Here is a 14654-nt window from a genome sequence, read left to right as displayed (position 1 = left end):
GACTATTTACGTATCAGGGACTGATGATAAGAATCTGGAGAATGGAAAATGAGGTGCAAAGCTTTTGTCTTACTTGGGACAAGAGGTCTATTTTAATTTTTTTTGTGGGCTACACAGAGAGAAACTTACAGTTGTATTTTGTAGATGTTCAAGTCCACTTTTCACTTTTGCCTAATGAAAGCCTCAAATCCAAGGGTTAATTATTTGTTGTTCCTACAGCCATTTCTTTTTCCCCAACCTGGCATCCTTGTCTTTATGAAAACTCGGTGTTGCCTTTTTTTCACAAAGAACGAGCAGGTAGCACTGATTATTGTTATGCTGAAAGGTCAGAGACTTGCCTTCACTGGTCCTTAGCAAGGGGCAGCAGAAAAATTGGTTCCCAGTTTGCATCTGTCAAGGATAACCTTGGGACCTTTTGCAAAGGCTTGGCAGAAGTTGCGCCACCCTGCTTGTGCTCAGACATGTAGAGCAATTTGGGCAGTGCTGGAATGGGTCTGCACTGATTTACACTGAAGACTGAGGCAACCCCCGGACATCTCAGAGACAGTCTTGATCACAGTGGCAATATGGGGCTTCCTCCAGCACTTCTGAACCCTGAGAGATGACAGGCGTGATTTCACCCCATCTGCTGAGGCGAGAGATACGATGCTGTTTCATCCCCTCACGTAACAGTTTGGTTGAAGAACTAATGTGATGGTCCTGTATTTGCTGTGGTGTCCCTCTAGTTTCTGTCGGTTCTGCAGTGGAGCCTGGACTGTTTGTGCTGCCTGTAGGTCAGTTGTGTTATGAATTATTAGTCCTTTGTTGGACTTGAGTGTTTTTTGGGATTTTTAGGACTTGCATGGATCCTGCATGAATTCTTTATGTGAGAGCATAAGCAGGAAGCCCCGTTTGCTAACCTCACGTTGCCTTGCCGTTGCAAGGAACACGTGAGTTTAGCAGGAAAGTTTGTGTTTGTTTATACTTAGCTGTAGCATTGTTTGATTTAAGATCCTTTTTTTTCCTCCTCAACTCTTCACTCTTAAGCTTCTACCCCTTCCCAAGTATGAAAATGTAATGAAAATTCATAAATTGCAGTGTTGTTTAATTTGCTGCCAGTTTGTTTTTTAAACGGCATGCTGCTGGAAATGTTTTGTGTTCTGTTGGTTTTTTTTTCTTAATGGATGCCAGGCTCAAAGAATTAATGGGGCTTTAGTCCATTTACAGATTAAATCTGTTCAGTTTCTCTTTTTTGTTCATGTTTTTGTCCTGGAGAGGTTTCCCTCGATATTAGGGGGAATATTAGCTCAGGACTGCCACCCCCTGTGCTCATCAGCTTTGGATGCTCACCCTGGTAAAAGGGTTTGCCAGTGGCAGGGTGCCTGTGGGCTGCTGTTCTAGCTGGCTGGGCTGCTGGGCAGGGGGTAAAGCCATGCAGTCAGGACCTTTCTTACTTTCACTAAACCCTGGCTGCAATTCAGCACTTAACTCTTTATACCAAAGTGGCCTCTGGAGGTCCCACCTGAGATCAAGATTCCACTGTGCTGGCCACTGGCCATAGCTGGAGGTTGTCAGCACCACAGAGGGCTTGTGCTGTGAGCAGAGAGGGATTAGTATGGGGCAGGGAAGTTTTACTGTTGTCACTTTAGTGAGAGGGCATGGAGACCCTGAGAGACAGACCACCTGGGAAACATGGCAAAGATGAGCACCATCGCTCAGTGTTGACATTGTAGGTGCACAGTGACAAAATGTGGGTAACTTCTGCCCACTAGAAGGTACAAGACATTTGAGGTGGGCTGAGGTGCCCAAAGCATCTGCTGGGGGCCCCCCTGCCCTTCATCATCATCATCAGCAGCAGCAGGGGGAAGACACCATGGCTGGGTGACTGAAATAGTTGTAGACACTGGTGATCAGGCACTGCCTCTGTTGACTTCTTGAGCAGCATCTCCATCAGGACTTGAGCTGGTCCCTGTAATGCCAGTGAGGACCCTAATGGGACCTTGCAAAGCTGCTCAGGGATGCTCTGAGAGCCCCTGGCACCACGCTGGGGTGGGATATGTCTCTGTCTTTTTCCTAGCATTGTTTCAGGCCCTGAGCTGGACCACCTCATAGCTGAGTACTTGGAAATAAATGATCATGACTGTAATACCCAGTTCTGGGCTGTGCTGCATACAGCCAGGAGTCCAGCTGCTTTGTCATGCTTTCATGAAGAAGATTATGCTTAATGCTTTCAAAGGAACCCAGAAGCTTTAGATATCTCAATTGCCTGACTTTTAACAAGATTTCCAGGTTGTTTGTCTTTATTTTTACAAAAGAAGTAAAAACATCCCAGCCTGCCACAAACCCTCTGCCAAGCTGGAGGGTGGTACCTTTGAGAAAATACTGATGCAACTTCTAAAACTCTTCAAGAGAAACCAGCTCCTGCTTAATAATGCAGGATCATCTCTCCTTCTAAAAAAATAATTCAAATGCTGCAAATTGAAGGTCTTTTTGAGAAAGGCACAGGATCTGGCTCTGTGACCTGCACATCTCTGCATCATCAACAAGATACTATTATTGTGAGGCCATGGCCTGAGCTGTTGCCAGCACGGGATTGTTCTCCATGGGGTAACTGGTCTCTGAATTACATCAAGTCAAGTTTTAATTCAACCTGACATGGAGCTTTATTGAGAACTTTACATAAATACATGAAAATGAATATGATGTAATATTAAATTGGAATATTGGCTTGAAATAGCTTATCAGCGTAAATATAAAATGGGCAGTATAAAAATTTGGCACAGATGAATCATTATTCACGTAGCATTCTTACTTTTGTTGGCAAAATGATGCCAATAAAATATGCTATGTGTTGGAATGGGGCAAAACACACCTTAAAAACAAGTTGCCATGCTTCCAGCAAGTAATTAGGCTTCAGCAATTAAGAACTGACTCTGTATAAGAATACAGAATCTGGCTGAAGTGAGGCTCGCAGATGCTGAGCATTGCAGTAGGATCATGCAGGCACCTGGAGAGCTGCGTGTGGGAAGCAGGGAGTCATCCTGTGGGATGGAGGACTGGTGAGAGGAGGTCTGTCCCAGGGCTCTTCAGCCCCTCTTCTCCTCTTACCAGGAGAGAGGGAACATCACCTCTCTTCTCACAGCAGCACAAGCAGTGGTGATTAATCACAGCTGCTTCAAAGGTGGAGCGTTGCCTGTGAGTGCTAAGTTTAAACACATTCTTTAATCAACAGATGCATTTGTGAAAACCAGACATGCTGGATCTCCCCAGCTGAATTAGTTGCTGATTTTTCTTTCCAGCAGAAATAAATATGCTCAGAGCCCCTCTGGATATTGTGCAAGGTGATGCAGGCAGGTTTTTTCTTTTTGCTGTTTCTGCCATGGCATAACCATTAGGTTAATGATGCCCAGGGTTGCCTACAGCTTCTATAATGGCTTTAAAGACTCATGTTTTAAGTCACTGGGAAAACACTTTGGACAGGGTTATCATCGGTGCTTGGAGAGTGGCAAGGGGCTGGGCACTGGGCTGGGTCATCAGTGAGAGTCCACCCCGGTGCATGACATCTCGAGACTTCCCCAGCTCTGGAGGCTCTGGACTGCTTTCAATAACCTCTTTTGTCATGTGGTTATCAATAACCTCTTCTATCATTTCAATAAGCATCTTATATCATGCGGTGGATGGAGGGCTCTGCCCGGACCCCTGAAAACTGGCGTTGCAGCCTTTTCCGTGCTGCTCGTGGCAGTTCGCCAGGCTAATTGCATATTAGCCTGGCCCCATCCCCTGCTGCTCTCTGCCCCCACACAGCAATGGCTGCAGAAACCATGGAACACTCTTAAGAGTGAGTGGGGAGTTGTCACACTAATGCCTTTTGCCCCCTGGGTAGCTCTGGCACCAAACCAAGGGCTGTTTCAAGGCAGGACTGCAGGCAGAGCTTACCAGTTGCCAGTTGTTTAAGTGGTCTCTTTTGATATGAATTAAAAGAATTAAAATTCTTGGTGGATTATAGGTTGTAGTCATGACAACGAATTTCCTCCCTTTCTCTTTTTTTCTGGAATTGTCTTGTAGTTCAGATAGGTTGCCAAACAAAACCACTCTTTAAAAAAAACAACCAACAAACAACAACTAATGTTTCAGGTAACAACAGCATTAAATTGAAAAGCAAAATAAATAATCATCCATGTTTTGATGACTGTATATGTTTTATGTTTGTTGTCTTCTTGTGAAACTGAAAATGTCTTTGCAAATCAATAAGGCTTTCATTCAGTGGTATTAGAGGGAATTTTGCTAGCCTAAAGAAGTGGGGATAATTACAAACAGGAGTTGTTGTGCAGTGTATACCTGTAATAGTTAAAGGGAAAGCTGCTTAAATTTATTCCGACAATTGCAGATACAGCACTGGAGGAATCATTTGAATTATTCATTCTGCAACAAGGAAACATCCCACTTGTCTTCTCTTTAGAGATGAAAACCCAATCTGATTTAAAATGTATTTTTATGGGTTGGTATGTGTTTTTAAAGTAATTTTGCCGTTGCAAGACTTCTATTATAATTACCTGTGAATGTAGGTTTTTAAAGAAAAATTACTCTGATTTCTAAAAGAAAAGAGAAATTGATTTTTACATGAACTGCTTCTTGTTGAATAAGTTTAATGAAATTCAGCTTTCTTTCATAAATAATGCAGCACTTGCATTTGATTAGGTGAAGCCTAGAGGAATTTGTACCTAATCAGATGCATAGCAAGAAGGATATTGCCTGCAGACTGTTACCATTATCAGTGGTGGTGGCGGCAAGGAAAATACAGCTCTGTGTGTGTCCAGATAGAAAGCTTTGTTTCTTAAGAGAAGTTACAGAACAAGGTATATATGTTCCAACAACTGATTCCTTGCGTCTCAGTGTGTCCTGGCTATGTGTAAAACAAGGCCTGGGTTCTGAGTATTATCATTATTATGGCATGAAGAGACTCCAGGTTAACTGGAGATCTCCTTGTCCTGGTAATGTGTTTTTGACCTTTCCAAGAAATAAATACTTGTATATGTTTGCATCTGAGAGCTTGCTGTCAAATTAAGCTAAGTAGACATTGGGAGTCATTGAGACCAATTCCAAAAATCTTGAAAAACAGCACAAACCTTCCAATAACATAAAAATGGAAAGAGAAAAAGAGAAAAAAGTACTTTTCCCTCCATTCTTTAAATCAATAGTTCAAATACAGCAAAAAGCAAACCCATTTGCAAATGGTGTATCTGCAAGTTTTGCAGAAACATTTTGACAGTTCTTGACTAAATATTGCTTTAATTAGTTACCTGTGGTCAAGTTTTATGCTGTTCTTGAATCCAGCCACAAGACTTTGTTCTACTCTGTATTTATCCCCAGGAAGCTGTTATTAACAGCAATGGGTGTGCATGAACAGGAGCAGTTTGAATAAGGCCGTTAGTCCTTTAGTCAATGTCCATATTAATAAATAAAAAAGCATCTGGTCCCCATTCTCTAGCCCTGAGGCCAACTGGCAGCAGTTGACCAGCAAATATTCAGTAAGTGTTTGTATCCTCTAAGAGACATTGGCCAAGCCCAAGGTAGCCTTTGAGTCCTGACCCTTGTTTGAGCTCAGCCCTGGACCAGTCCTGGGAGCTATTTCAGGGTGTTGTAAAAAGTTTAGGGATCCTATTAACAGTGCAACATGTGGACGGTCATGGGCTCAGGCTCTGGCTCTGGTTACTTCATTAGAGGTTATGCTCTCTTAGGCCTTGGTTATACTCTGGGCTGATCACATCTTGCTCTACCACCATAGTGAAGTAATATTCCAAGTTAAAGCTTAAAGAACGGAAACCCTAATGACAAAGCCTACACCACTGCTCTATCCCACTGGGCTCCAATTTTTCTCTTTATGTTAGTTCAGATATGTAAAACTGCAAATGTTGGAAGTTCTTCGGGCCAGATGCTAAGCAGGCTTAAGCTGACAATTTGTGCTAGCTGAGGTTCTGCTTTTTCACTTGCATTTCTTACAAAGGGCAATGAGATGTAATGAATACATATAAAACACAAGAAATAGAGCCCGGGGTACATGGGAGATGATCTTCCATATTGTGATTTGCTGTTGAGTGGTTTTAGTACTGAGCTCAGAAGTGTATTTATGGAGCTGCTGGTCAGAACTGCAATTTAAAGGTGAAATCAGTTCTCTTTTTTAATCTTGAGCTTTCATTCCTCTCCGAAGTGGTGCAAGCAAATCTCCTGGGCCTAAAATGTCGTGGGGGCACTAGAGGCCAAGAACAGAATTAATTTCTGAAAGTTTGAGAGCAGAACCATCAGGTTCAGGGCTGTAAAATGTTAATTTGGTTCTGACTTTCCCAAGAATTGTCTGAAATACTTTTGCCCACTCTTAAGTCAACTGACTTCATGTCAGATATTAAAGCTGTTTTTATGTGTGAGTACTGACAGAAGTAGTGCATTGCTTTTATCACAGCCAACTGGAAAAAAACCCTCAAAAATACAACCTTTTTTTGGGTCCAAACCAACGTTAGAATCCCATGGAAGAAATGGGGAACAAGGCTGAGCCCTCAGTCATTTGTCCTAAGGTAGACAGGTCACTCTCCCAGGCTGTTTCAGCTGGGAAGACCTAGTCTTGATGACAGGTGGATTTTAGGGCCAAGGTCAAGACTCACCACTATACCATCATCAGTATCTTGTCCTTTGCTGATGCTTCTTCAAGCACAGGCAGCCTCTCACATCCCGAAACGTGCAGCTCACTGGGTAGCTTCAGTGATGGAAAGTGATGCTGTTTCTGTGCCAACTGCAGCCTAGCTTTGGATTTCCTGCTCTTTGCTCCTCTGTGACAAGATAAATTAGGCAACTCTTCAAAAATCACTTGAGCAGCAAATGCAGGTAGTGTGGGTGGAGACACTGGGCAATGCACCTAAGGGCAAGCCTCAGGAGGGCAGGACAGGATGCTTTTCTGTACAGGAGGGATGTTGACAGTCTGCAGTCCTTAGTTACTATGAGTGGTGGTTGCTACATTAATCTTTTGTCATTATCATAGGCTGAGTTTAAGAAACATAAGTGGCTGCATCCTTGAATGATCTCTCTTTGACCATGTGGCTTTGCAGTCTTAGTCCACTAGGCTTGGTGTTAGGTGGAAAAAGGACTTCTTTGCAGTGGAGCAAAAATGTGACTCATACAAGTGTTGCAGCAGTGTATGAAGTGCAGAATTATTCATAGTACTTAAACACAGAAAATTGCAAGGCTGAGCTAACATAATGAAAAACTCCAGACAAAAAAAAAAAAAAATCCACCATGGAAAGTCTTAGATTAAAAACAGTTGTAAAATTTAGAGTCAGACTGTATTATAGACTCTTAATCCCTTCTTCTACCTTTAAATGCCCCTTCTCATGCTGCACTCTGGGCTATAATAGATAGCTACTTTTAATATAATTATCCACATAATTTTCCCATGGAAAGGGACCTAAGGCAAAGAAATGTCAGATGACTTGTCCTGCTCTGAAGTAGAAAATCTGAAGTGACAGCAGGACTTAAAACTAGACCTTCTCAAACTGAAGCCTTGACCATCTTAACCTGCTTACCTGGAGGAATTCAGTGGGCAAACACCGGTGCACTGTTTCATAACAGAGCATCAGACCTTCTCATACAGCTGGTCACACAGCTGGTCTTCCAGCTTCTCTTGGACTTCTGTGGGCTACTACCATAGAGTTATTTCTTTATCATTATGAAGCCCAGTTTTCACCCATCTATGACACAAAAGGTCCTGGGTCCTAAATCTTACCCTGGATCACTTTCACCTCTTCCCCTGGATCACTTTCACCTTTGGAATTTTCTGGTGAAAGACCTACAAACCAAAATACTAATGTAGGAGCACAACTTTGGGAACTTAAGCAGCTGAATGGACCATTACATGCTTCTTAATTCATGGAGAATTTTAACAGATGCACTGTGCCCAATATGTAGCATTGTAACCGAAACAGGTAGATGTAAAGAGCAGATCAGTTAAAAGGAGAACTGACCCAAGCAATAAAAAAAGGCAACTAGAAGCTTAGGGAATTCATAGTGTTAGGCAGTCTGTTTCTGGATTTTTTTATGAATTTGCTTGATCCTGAAAGCATTGATTTCAGCTGATTTCAAGTTTCCTTTTACACTTTATTACTACTTCTGTTGTGGGAAAACTGCTTTAAAAAAAACCCAACCAAATAAAACAGGTCAATTTAAACAGTATTGTGCTGGTTTCTGTATATGTCAGAACATATTTGCATTGGCAACATATTTTTGAGAAAGCAGTTCTTGCTTGTTTGAAAAACATTTTGAATAAAGATGTTCAAGCTGCTTTAGTCACTTTGTCTTTTGGCTGGAGAGTAAAATAGGCTTTCAGAGCTGTTCAGTGTTCCTTTTTGCCCTGGAGGCATACAGGAACTGTAAGAGAAGATCTGATTTGCAATCTCCTTGGAAGTTGAAAAAGTTCCTCAGGATGCCATCAGGACCTGCAACAAATGAAGGGCAAACAGTGTTTCCTATTTGACATCCTTGGCTTTATGGAGTGCTGAACAGTGGTGGTGGCAGCATTAGTGACCTCTGCTTTATTTGTGAGTGCCTGTAATTTGATCTTTCATTTTTCCTAGACTGTACCCTCGTCATGCAAGTGCTCTCAACAACTTGGGGACGTTGACCAAAGACGTGGTGGAGGCAAAGGACTACTACAGACGAGCCCTTCAGTTAAACCCTCAGCACAATCGAGCTCTCTTCAATCTTGGCAACCTGCTCAAGTAAGTTGAAAGCAAAACTGGCGCCAAGGAAATTCTTATGGTCTCTACAGACATCGCCAAAGTAGGTTTTTTCTGCTAACTGGTGAAGGAATGACATTATTTCTTACTGCCGGCCAAGAGTGCCAGTGCAAAGGTGTGGGGCTTTGTTTGGATATCCTGATGTTGTCTGCCACATCACTTGAGTCACAACTGTTTACAGTTGTGTTTCAGCTGAAGGGAATTTACTTGTTCCAAATCAGGCATAAAAAAATGAGGTGCCTAAACCCAACTTAGTCACCTGAGACTTCCATCTTAATGGAGGGGTGTAAGCCTTTCCAGTGGAACAAGCCATGCTGTTCAAAGAAAGGCATCTGATACAGATAATATTAAGAAATAACACAGATCCAACAAATTCCTCTCTGCAAGTTCCCACTTCTCATTACCTACATGGAAGGTCAATAGATAATTTAGGGATGAGCATCTAACTCTTAAGACGCTCAGAGCAGCAGAAGGTTCATCCCATTGCAGAATGGGTAGGTCTGGATTTGAAGTGAAAGCTGGCTGAGCGAGAAAACAAGTTAATTAGCTCATATTTTCACTCATTTTTATTTAGAGTGTCAGCTTTTAGCAAGGAGAATAGCAGACAATCATAATAATGCAAATTAATTTGACTAACCATATCTAAAGACTGAATTTAAATCTACATAAGAAGCTTTGCCAGTATGAGAAGATCTGCTAAGGGTGCAATTAAAAAAATGCATTGCTATTTTGCACCAGCAAAAAATCCCTTGTTTTTGTGAGGGTAATGTTTTCTTTGCTGGCAGAACTGCATAAAATACAGCAATAAAAGTACATTTATTTTATACGAACTCCACCTATTTTGCTGGTAATAGGTCTCTGGTAAATCTTTTAATGCAGATCAGGCTTTAGTGTTGGGCTGGTTTTAAAGTGGCACTGTCTCATCAAAACATACTTGATCTCTCTGGTTCTCAAATGTTACTTTGAGTGTGAGTTCATGGGACAAGTGCTAAGTGTATTGCTGAAGTTCTGCCTGGCCCATTTTGTTATTTTAGAATAACATTACAAGTGAACCTTGCAGTTTGGGGATAGAGTACGGCAGCTGAGTAATTCTTAAATATAAAGTAGGTGATGGGGAATACAAGAAAGGAAAATGGTAAAAACAGTCTTATGAGAAAAGAAATTGAAGGTTTTTGTATTATTCATCACATTTGTTTGACAGAAATTAATCTTGGGTAGTGATGGTGTTTAAAAACACATATTGTCCTTTTAATACAACGTTTGCCTTAGTCATTATTCGGTGTTGTTATTTTAAAAGATAAAATATTTGTTGTTTATTTTTAAAATATTAAGTATTCATACAAAAGGATGTCAGCCAGAACGTCAGGACATCCCCATGTCAATAAAACTTTAATCTGGCCTGTTGATGGGCTCTTACAGTCCAGCAGATGGGTAGAAAGTGTATTTGTTGCACTGGCAAAGCACAAAGATGACATGTGGGAAAATCTCTCAGAACTGCTGTTTGTTTTGTGTGCAATATGTCATGTTTTTCCTGATGTGATAGTTAAGATATTGCCTGTCCTTTTGGACTGTATGTGCTCTGCATCCTTCTGTGGAACATCTATTGCCATATGTTAAAGGTGTGTAATGCTTGTGCTAGACTCATTGAAAGACAGTGCTCAGGTTCCGTTTGCCCTTCTCCACATCCGTTTGCTCCCATATTCTAGAGTCCTTTGGAGGCTTCCAAAACAGCCTAGTGCATCTGGACACATCAGTAGTATTAATTATAATGGAAACTGGGTGTCCTCATCTGGCTTTTCAGCTTTAGTAAAACTGCTGAAAAATAGGTAGAGTTCATAGTGGAGGGATTAGCTCATACATAAAGCAGATGCTGCACAGGCAGATCCTATATGAATGTCTCCCCTTAACTCTATCCCAGACCCCTTTGCCAGGACCTCTCCTGGATCATCCATCAATTTAGCAGATTATCAGTCGTGCTGGAGCATGAGGTGACTTGTGTGACGACCAGATGAGAAAGAGGCAGAGATTTCAAAGGACAAGGAGGGTTCTTCACTGATTAAGGTCCCAGGCAAAACAGACTGAACTTGGGGAAAAAAAAAATAATTTAATTTCACACTAATCAAACACACACAGGGCACAGACAACACAAAGAGCAGGGCTTGCATATGTTACCCCACCTCTCCCTTCTTCCCGGGCCCAAATCACTCTGTTCCCAGTTTCTCTCCCTCCTTCCCCCAGCAGCACAGGGGGACAGGGGATGGGGTTTAGAGTCAGTTCACAGGCTGGTGGTTCTTGCTGCTCCTTCCTCTTCAGGAAGAAAGATTCCTTACAGTCCTTCCCTGCTTCCCCACGGGGTTCCTCCCATGGGAGAGAGTCCTCCACGAACCTCTCCTTCATGAGTCCTTCCCACGAGGTCCGGAGCTGCTCCAGCCTGGGCTTCCTACAGAGTCACGGGCTGGTTTGAGAACAGTCACTTCCCCTGGTACCAGGGTCTTCCACAGCTGCATAATCAGAGTCCACAGGCATCAAATGGACTGGCCACAAAATGCAAGTCCACTGGCTAAGTTCACCCCTCTTGGTGTCTTCAGGGAATGTTCCACCACGTTCCTCCACGAGTGCAGGGGGACAGCTGCCATCTCGTCATGGGTTGCAGGGAAACTTCTGCTTGGGCAACTTCTTCCCTTTCCTCCTCACCAACCACCAGCACTGCTCTCCTTCCCCAGCACAGCTCTCCTCCTCCAGCACAGCTCTTCTGCCCCAAATCCTTCTCTGCTCTGGTGTTACTGCAATTCTTTCATATGTTAATCACTGAGGCCCATCTATTGTCCCTCTAATGGCTCCTTGGCTGGGTTTGGAGCAGAGGGAGCTTTTCAGCTCTTACTGGAACCATTCCTGGTGCCCTTCCCCCACTACCAAAAAACCTACCAAACCAAACCAGAACACGCAGACACTAAATGCTAATATAATCTAAGTAATAAATGAAAATCTGCAGAACATTACAGGCAGATATTACTTTCTGGCTGTGCTATGAGACATTATGAAGAGTGTTTTGATTTTTAAATGTATGGCAGAGAGACAAAAAGTGGTCAAGGCATAAAAGCATTTTCTGTCCTCTTTGGAGAGGCTTCAGTGCATGGTGCAGATCAGGAAGAGCAAGATCTGCAACACTTGAGGCATGTCCAGTAACAGTACTACTTATGCCTAGACACATAATGAAACTGTCTGGCATGGGGAATTCCCAGTTGAATTCTGCTGAGTTCTGTATACGCACCCCTGCTTGAAGCATGGAAATCTGATGGCAGATACTAGATTTCACCTCCTCTGCAGTGCTGAGAAACTGAGGAACTCCGGGATTTTGGAAGGATGGGTTTGCTGTTCCCATGTGGGAATCTGCCTCTCATCATTCCCTGTGAATATGCTCTCTATTTAAGCATCTATTGCTTGTGATTTAAGCTCGAGTAAAAATCTATTTTGAGGACCACAGGGTGGAATTTTAAAGTTTTTCTGCTGTGGAGGTCCTAGCTGAAAAAGGATGTTTCCGTTTTCTGTTTGCATGTAATGAAGACAGCTATCTGCGAGAAGATTAATGTTCTCAGGAAGAAATGCAGGGTAATGGCTCAATAAGCCTCTGGTTTTGTTTACATTTCCTAATATAAAGTTGTATGTCATCATTTTCTTGCCTGATATAAATATTGAAGAGTAGATAATTAAGCAATGCCAACAGATGTCTTAGTTAATATAAACCCAAAAGATGGCCTACCTAAAAGTGAGAAATCTCTTTCTCTGTTTTTGTGGTCTGTGATCAGTGACACAGAGCAGCCTGATGCTGCTTTCTTGCGTTTTGTTTTGAAGCTTCCCATTATATAAATATTTAACTAGTCTATATAAATTCAGTTTTGTTGAGATACAGCTTGAAAAACTGAGATAAATATTCAGAATACCTCAGAAATTTATAGCCTGTGGGATATTCTGTAAAGCGACAAGAAAAAAAAAAAAAAGAGCATTTAAAGTAAATATTTATCTCAGTTTTCTGTTGCAGGAAGAAAGGGAGACTCTCATTTGCTTTACTGTATCTATCCATACCTAGAGCATTCTGGTATTCAGTGCACTATTTCTTATGAAGAAAAGCCTCGTAACTCTTACATGCTTTGAGAGTGTTACGGCTGCATTTTCCATTTTACAGGGGAAAGTGAAATGCCTAGAAATGATGTCCACTGAAATCTTGAGTTTATTCAAAAGATTGGTTCTCTTCTGAATACAGAGTAACACAAAAGCTGTCTTGTGCATTTCTTGCTGTGATTTAGTCCTAAGTTTAGAAAGCACATCTGTTCAGAGGAAGGAGGACCGTCAGCCCTCTCCAATACAGGCTTCTGGATATGTATGTATGAGAATGTGCTGACACAGGCTTGTGTAACTGTCTGAAGGTGCTGAAAAACATCAGGTAGATATTACGTGTATTGAGATTTAAGATCTTTCAGAGAGTGAAACATTCCTCCCTTCCATTCAAAGAAGCAAGATGAATGATAATGTTCAGTGATACTGCATCTGGCTTTCTGGATGGTCTCTGGTTAGGATACTCTGTTGCATGAGGTGCTGTAGTTATCCATCAGTATCACATACACATTGTAGCCTACTTACTAAAAAACAGCAAACTCTGCCAGTGACAAATTTACAGTAGATGAAAAAAATAACTTAGGTTGGAGTGGACCTCTAAAGAGCCTTTAGTCAAGCCCACTGCTCAGAGCAACTCCAATTGGATTAGGTTGCTCAGAGCTGTGTCCAGCTGTATCTTGAACACCTCCAAAGACAGAGATGCCATAGTCCCTCCATGCAACCTGTTCTAGTGTTTGACCACCCCCATAATGAAAAGTACTTCTCCTTAAACCTAATCAGCCTTTTCCATTTTTCTGCTTGAACCTGTTGCCTCTTGTACTGTCACTCTGCATCTTGGAGAAGAGTTTGACTCTGGCTTTTCTGTATCCCCTGACCAAGTAGTTGCAGTCAGAGCCTCCCCTTAGCCTTCTCTTCTCCAGGGTGCACAGGCACAGTTCACTCAGCCTCTCCTCAGTGCAACGGGTGCTCTAGCCCTGACCTTCTCTAGTGACCTTCTCTTGGGCTTCCTCCAGTAAGCCCATGCCCTTCTTGTACTGGGGAGCCCAACTCTGAACAGACATTGCTCCAGCTGTGGTCTGACAGGTATCATATAAAGGGGAAGGATCACTTCCCTGGGCCCCCTGTTGGCCTTCTTTGCCATGTTGGCCCACAGTCAACTTGTTGTCCACCCCACGAGGATCCCAGTCATTCCCCCAGTCTGTGCTTGTGCACTGGGTTATCCCATTCCAGGTGCAGGACTTGGATTTGATGTTGTTGAATTTTGTGAGGTTCTCATTAGAACAGGTTCCTCTGAAAAGCAGCCCTGCCTTGTAGTGTATTGCCTGCCACCCCCACTTCAGGGTCATCCACATTGTATGTGGAATGGCAAAGGTGTGCATCTAAATTATCTGAATCAGTTTTAAATCAGGGAGTTGAACTGGCTTGGAGGCTTCCTTTCAGTCAGGAAGTTAGACACTTGGGAGTAAGCTCCCCTTGGATTGTGGTATGAAACCAAGAAGAGATGTTCAGAACAGTTGTGAAGCCCTTCTTGAGTTCTGTATTTCTGGCTTTAATGCAGTCAAACTACCGTCACAAAATAAAACACATATTGAAAGCTAAAAAGTCCTCTACAGCACTCATTCCCAGGTTGCTGGAATGAAATTTGCTCTAGTGCTAACAGCCTGCACACAGCCCCATGGATCCACCAGAGTTCTGTTGGGTGCTTTAAGCTGGTGCATCTCCAACTCCAGGGCACTTGCAAAAATATGGAAGAGATGCTTCCAGTGGAAAGAGCTGTTCCTT

At 42.5% G+C, this 14654-nt stretch overlaps 1 protein-coding gene across 5 annotated transcripts in view; it reads left to right on the top strand.

The window, feature by feature from the left end:
• Positions 1–14654, top strand: part of TMTC1 (transmembrane O-mannosyltransferase targeting cadherins 1) — a 151079-nt gene that overhangs the window by 116174 nt on the left and 20251 nt on the right. For all 5 annotated transcript variants that reach the window (XM_051627903.1, XM_051627911.1, XM_051627887.1 and 2 more), the window contains one exon: positions 8598–8741. In XM_051627903.1, the coding sequence (XP_051483863.1) occupies positions 8598–8741 (144 nt within the window). The remainder of the gene's footprint in view (positions 1–8597; positions 8742–14654) is intronic.

The sequence above is a fragment of the Apus apus genome, chromosome 1, assembly GCF_020740795.1.
Source record: "Apus apus isolate bApuApu2 chromosome 1, bApuApu2.pri.cur, whole genome shotgun sequence".
Lineage (NCBI taxonomy): Eukaryota > Metazoa > Chordata > Aves > Apodiformes > Apodidae > Apus > Apus apus.
The sequence above is the reverse complement of the archived record's forward strand: the minus strand, read 5'-3'. Positions and strand labels throughout refer to the sequence as shown.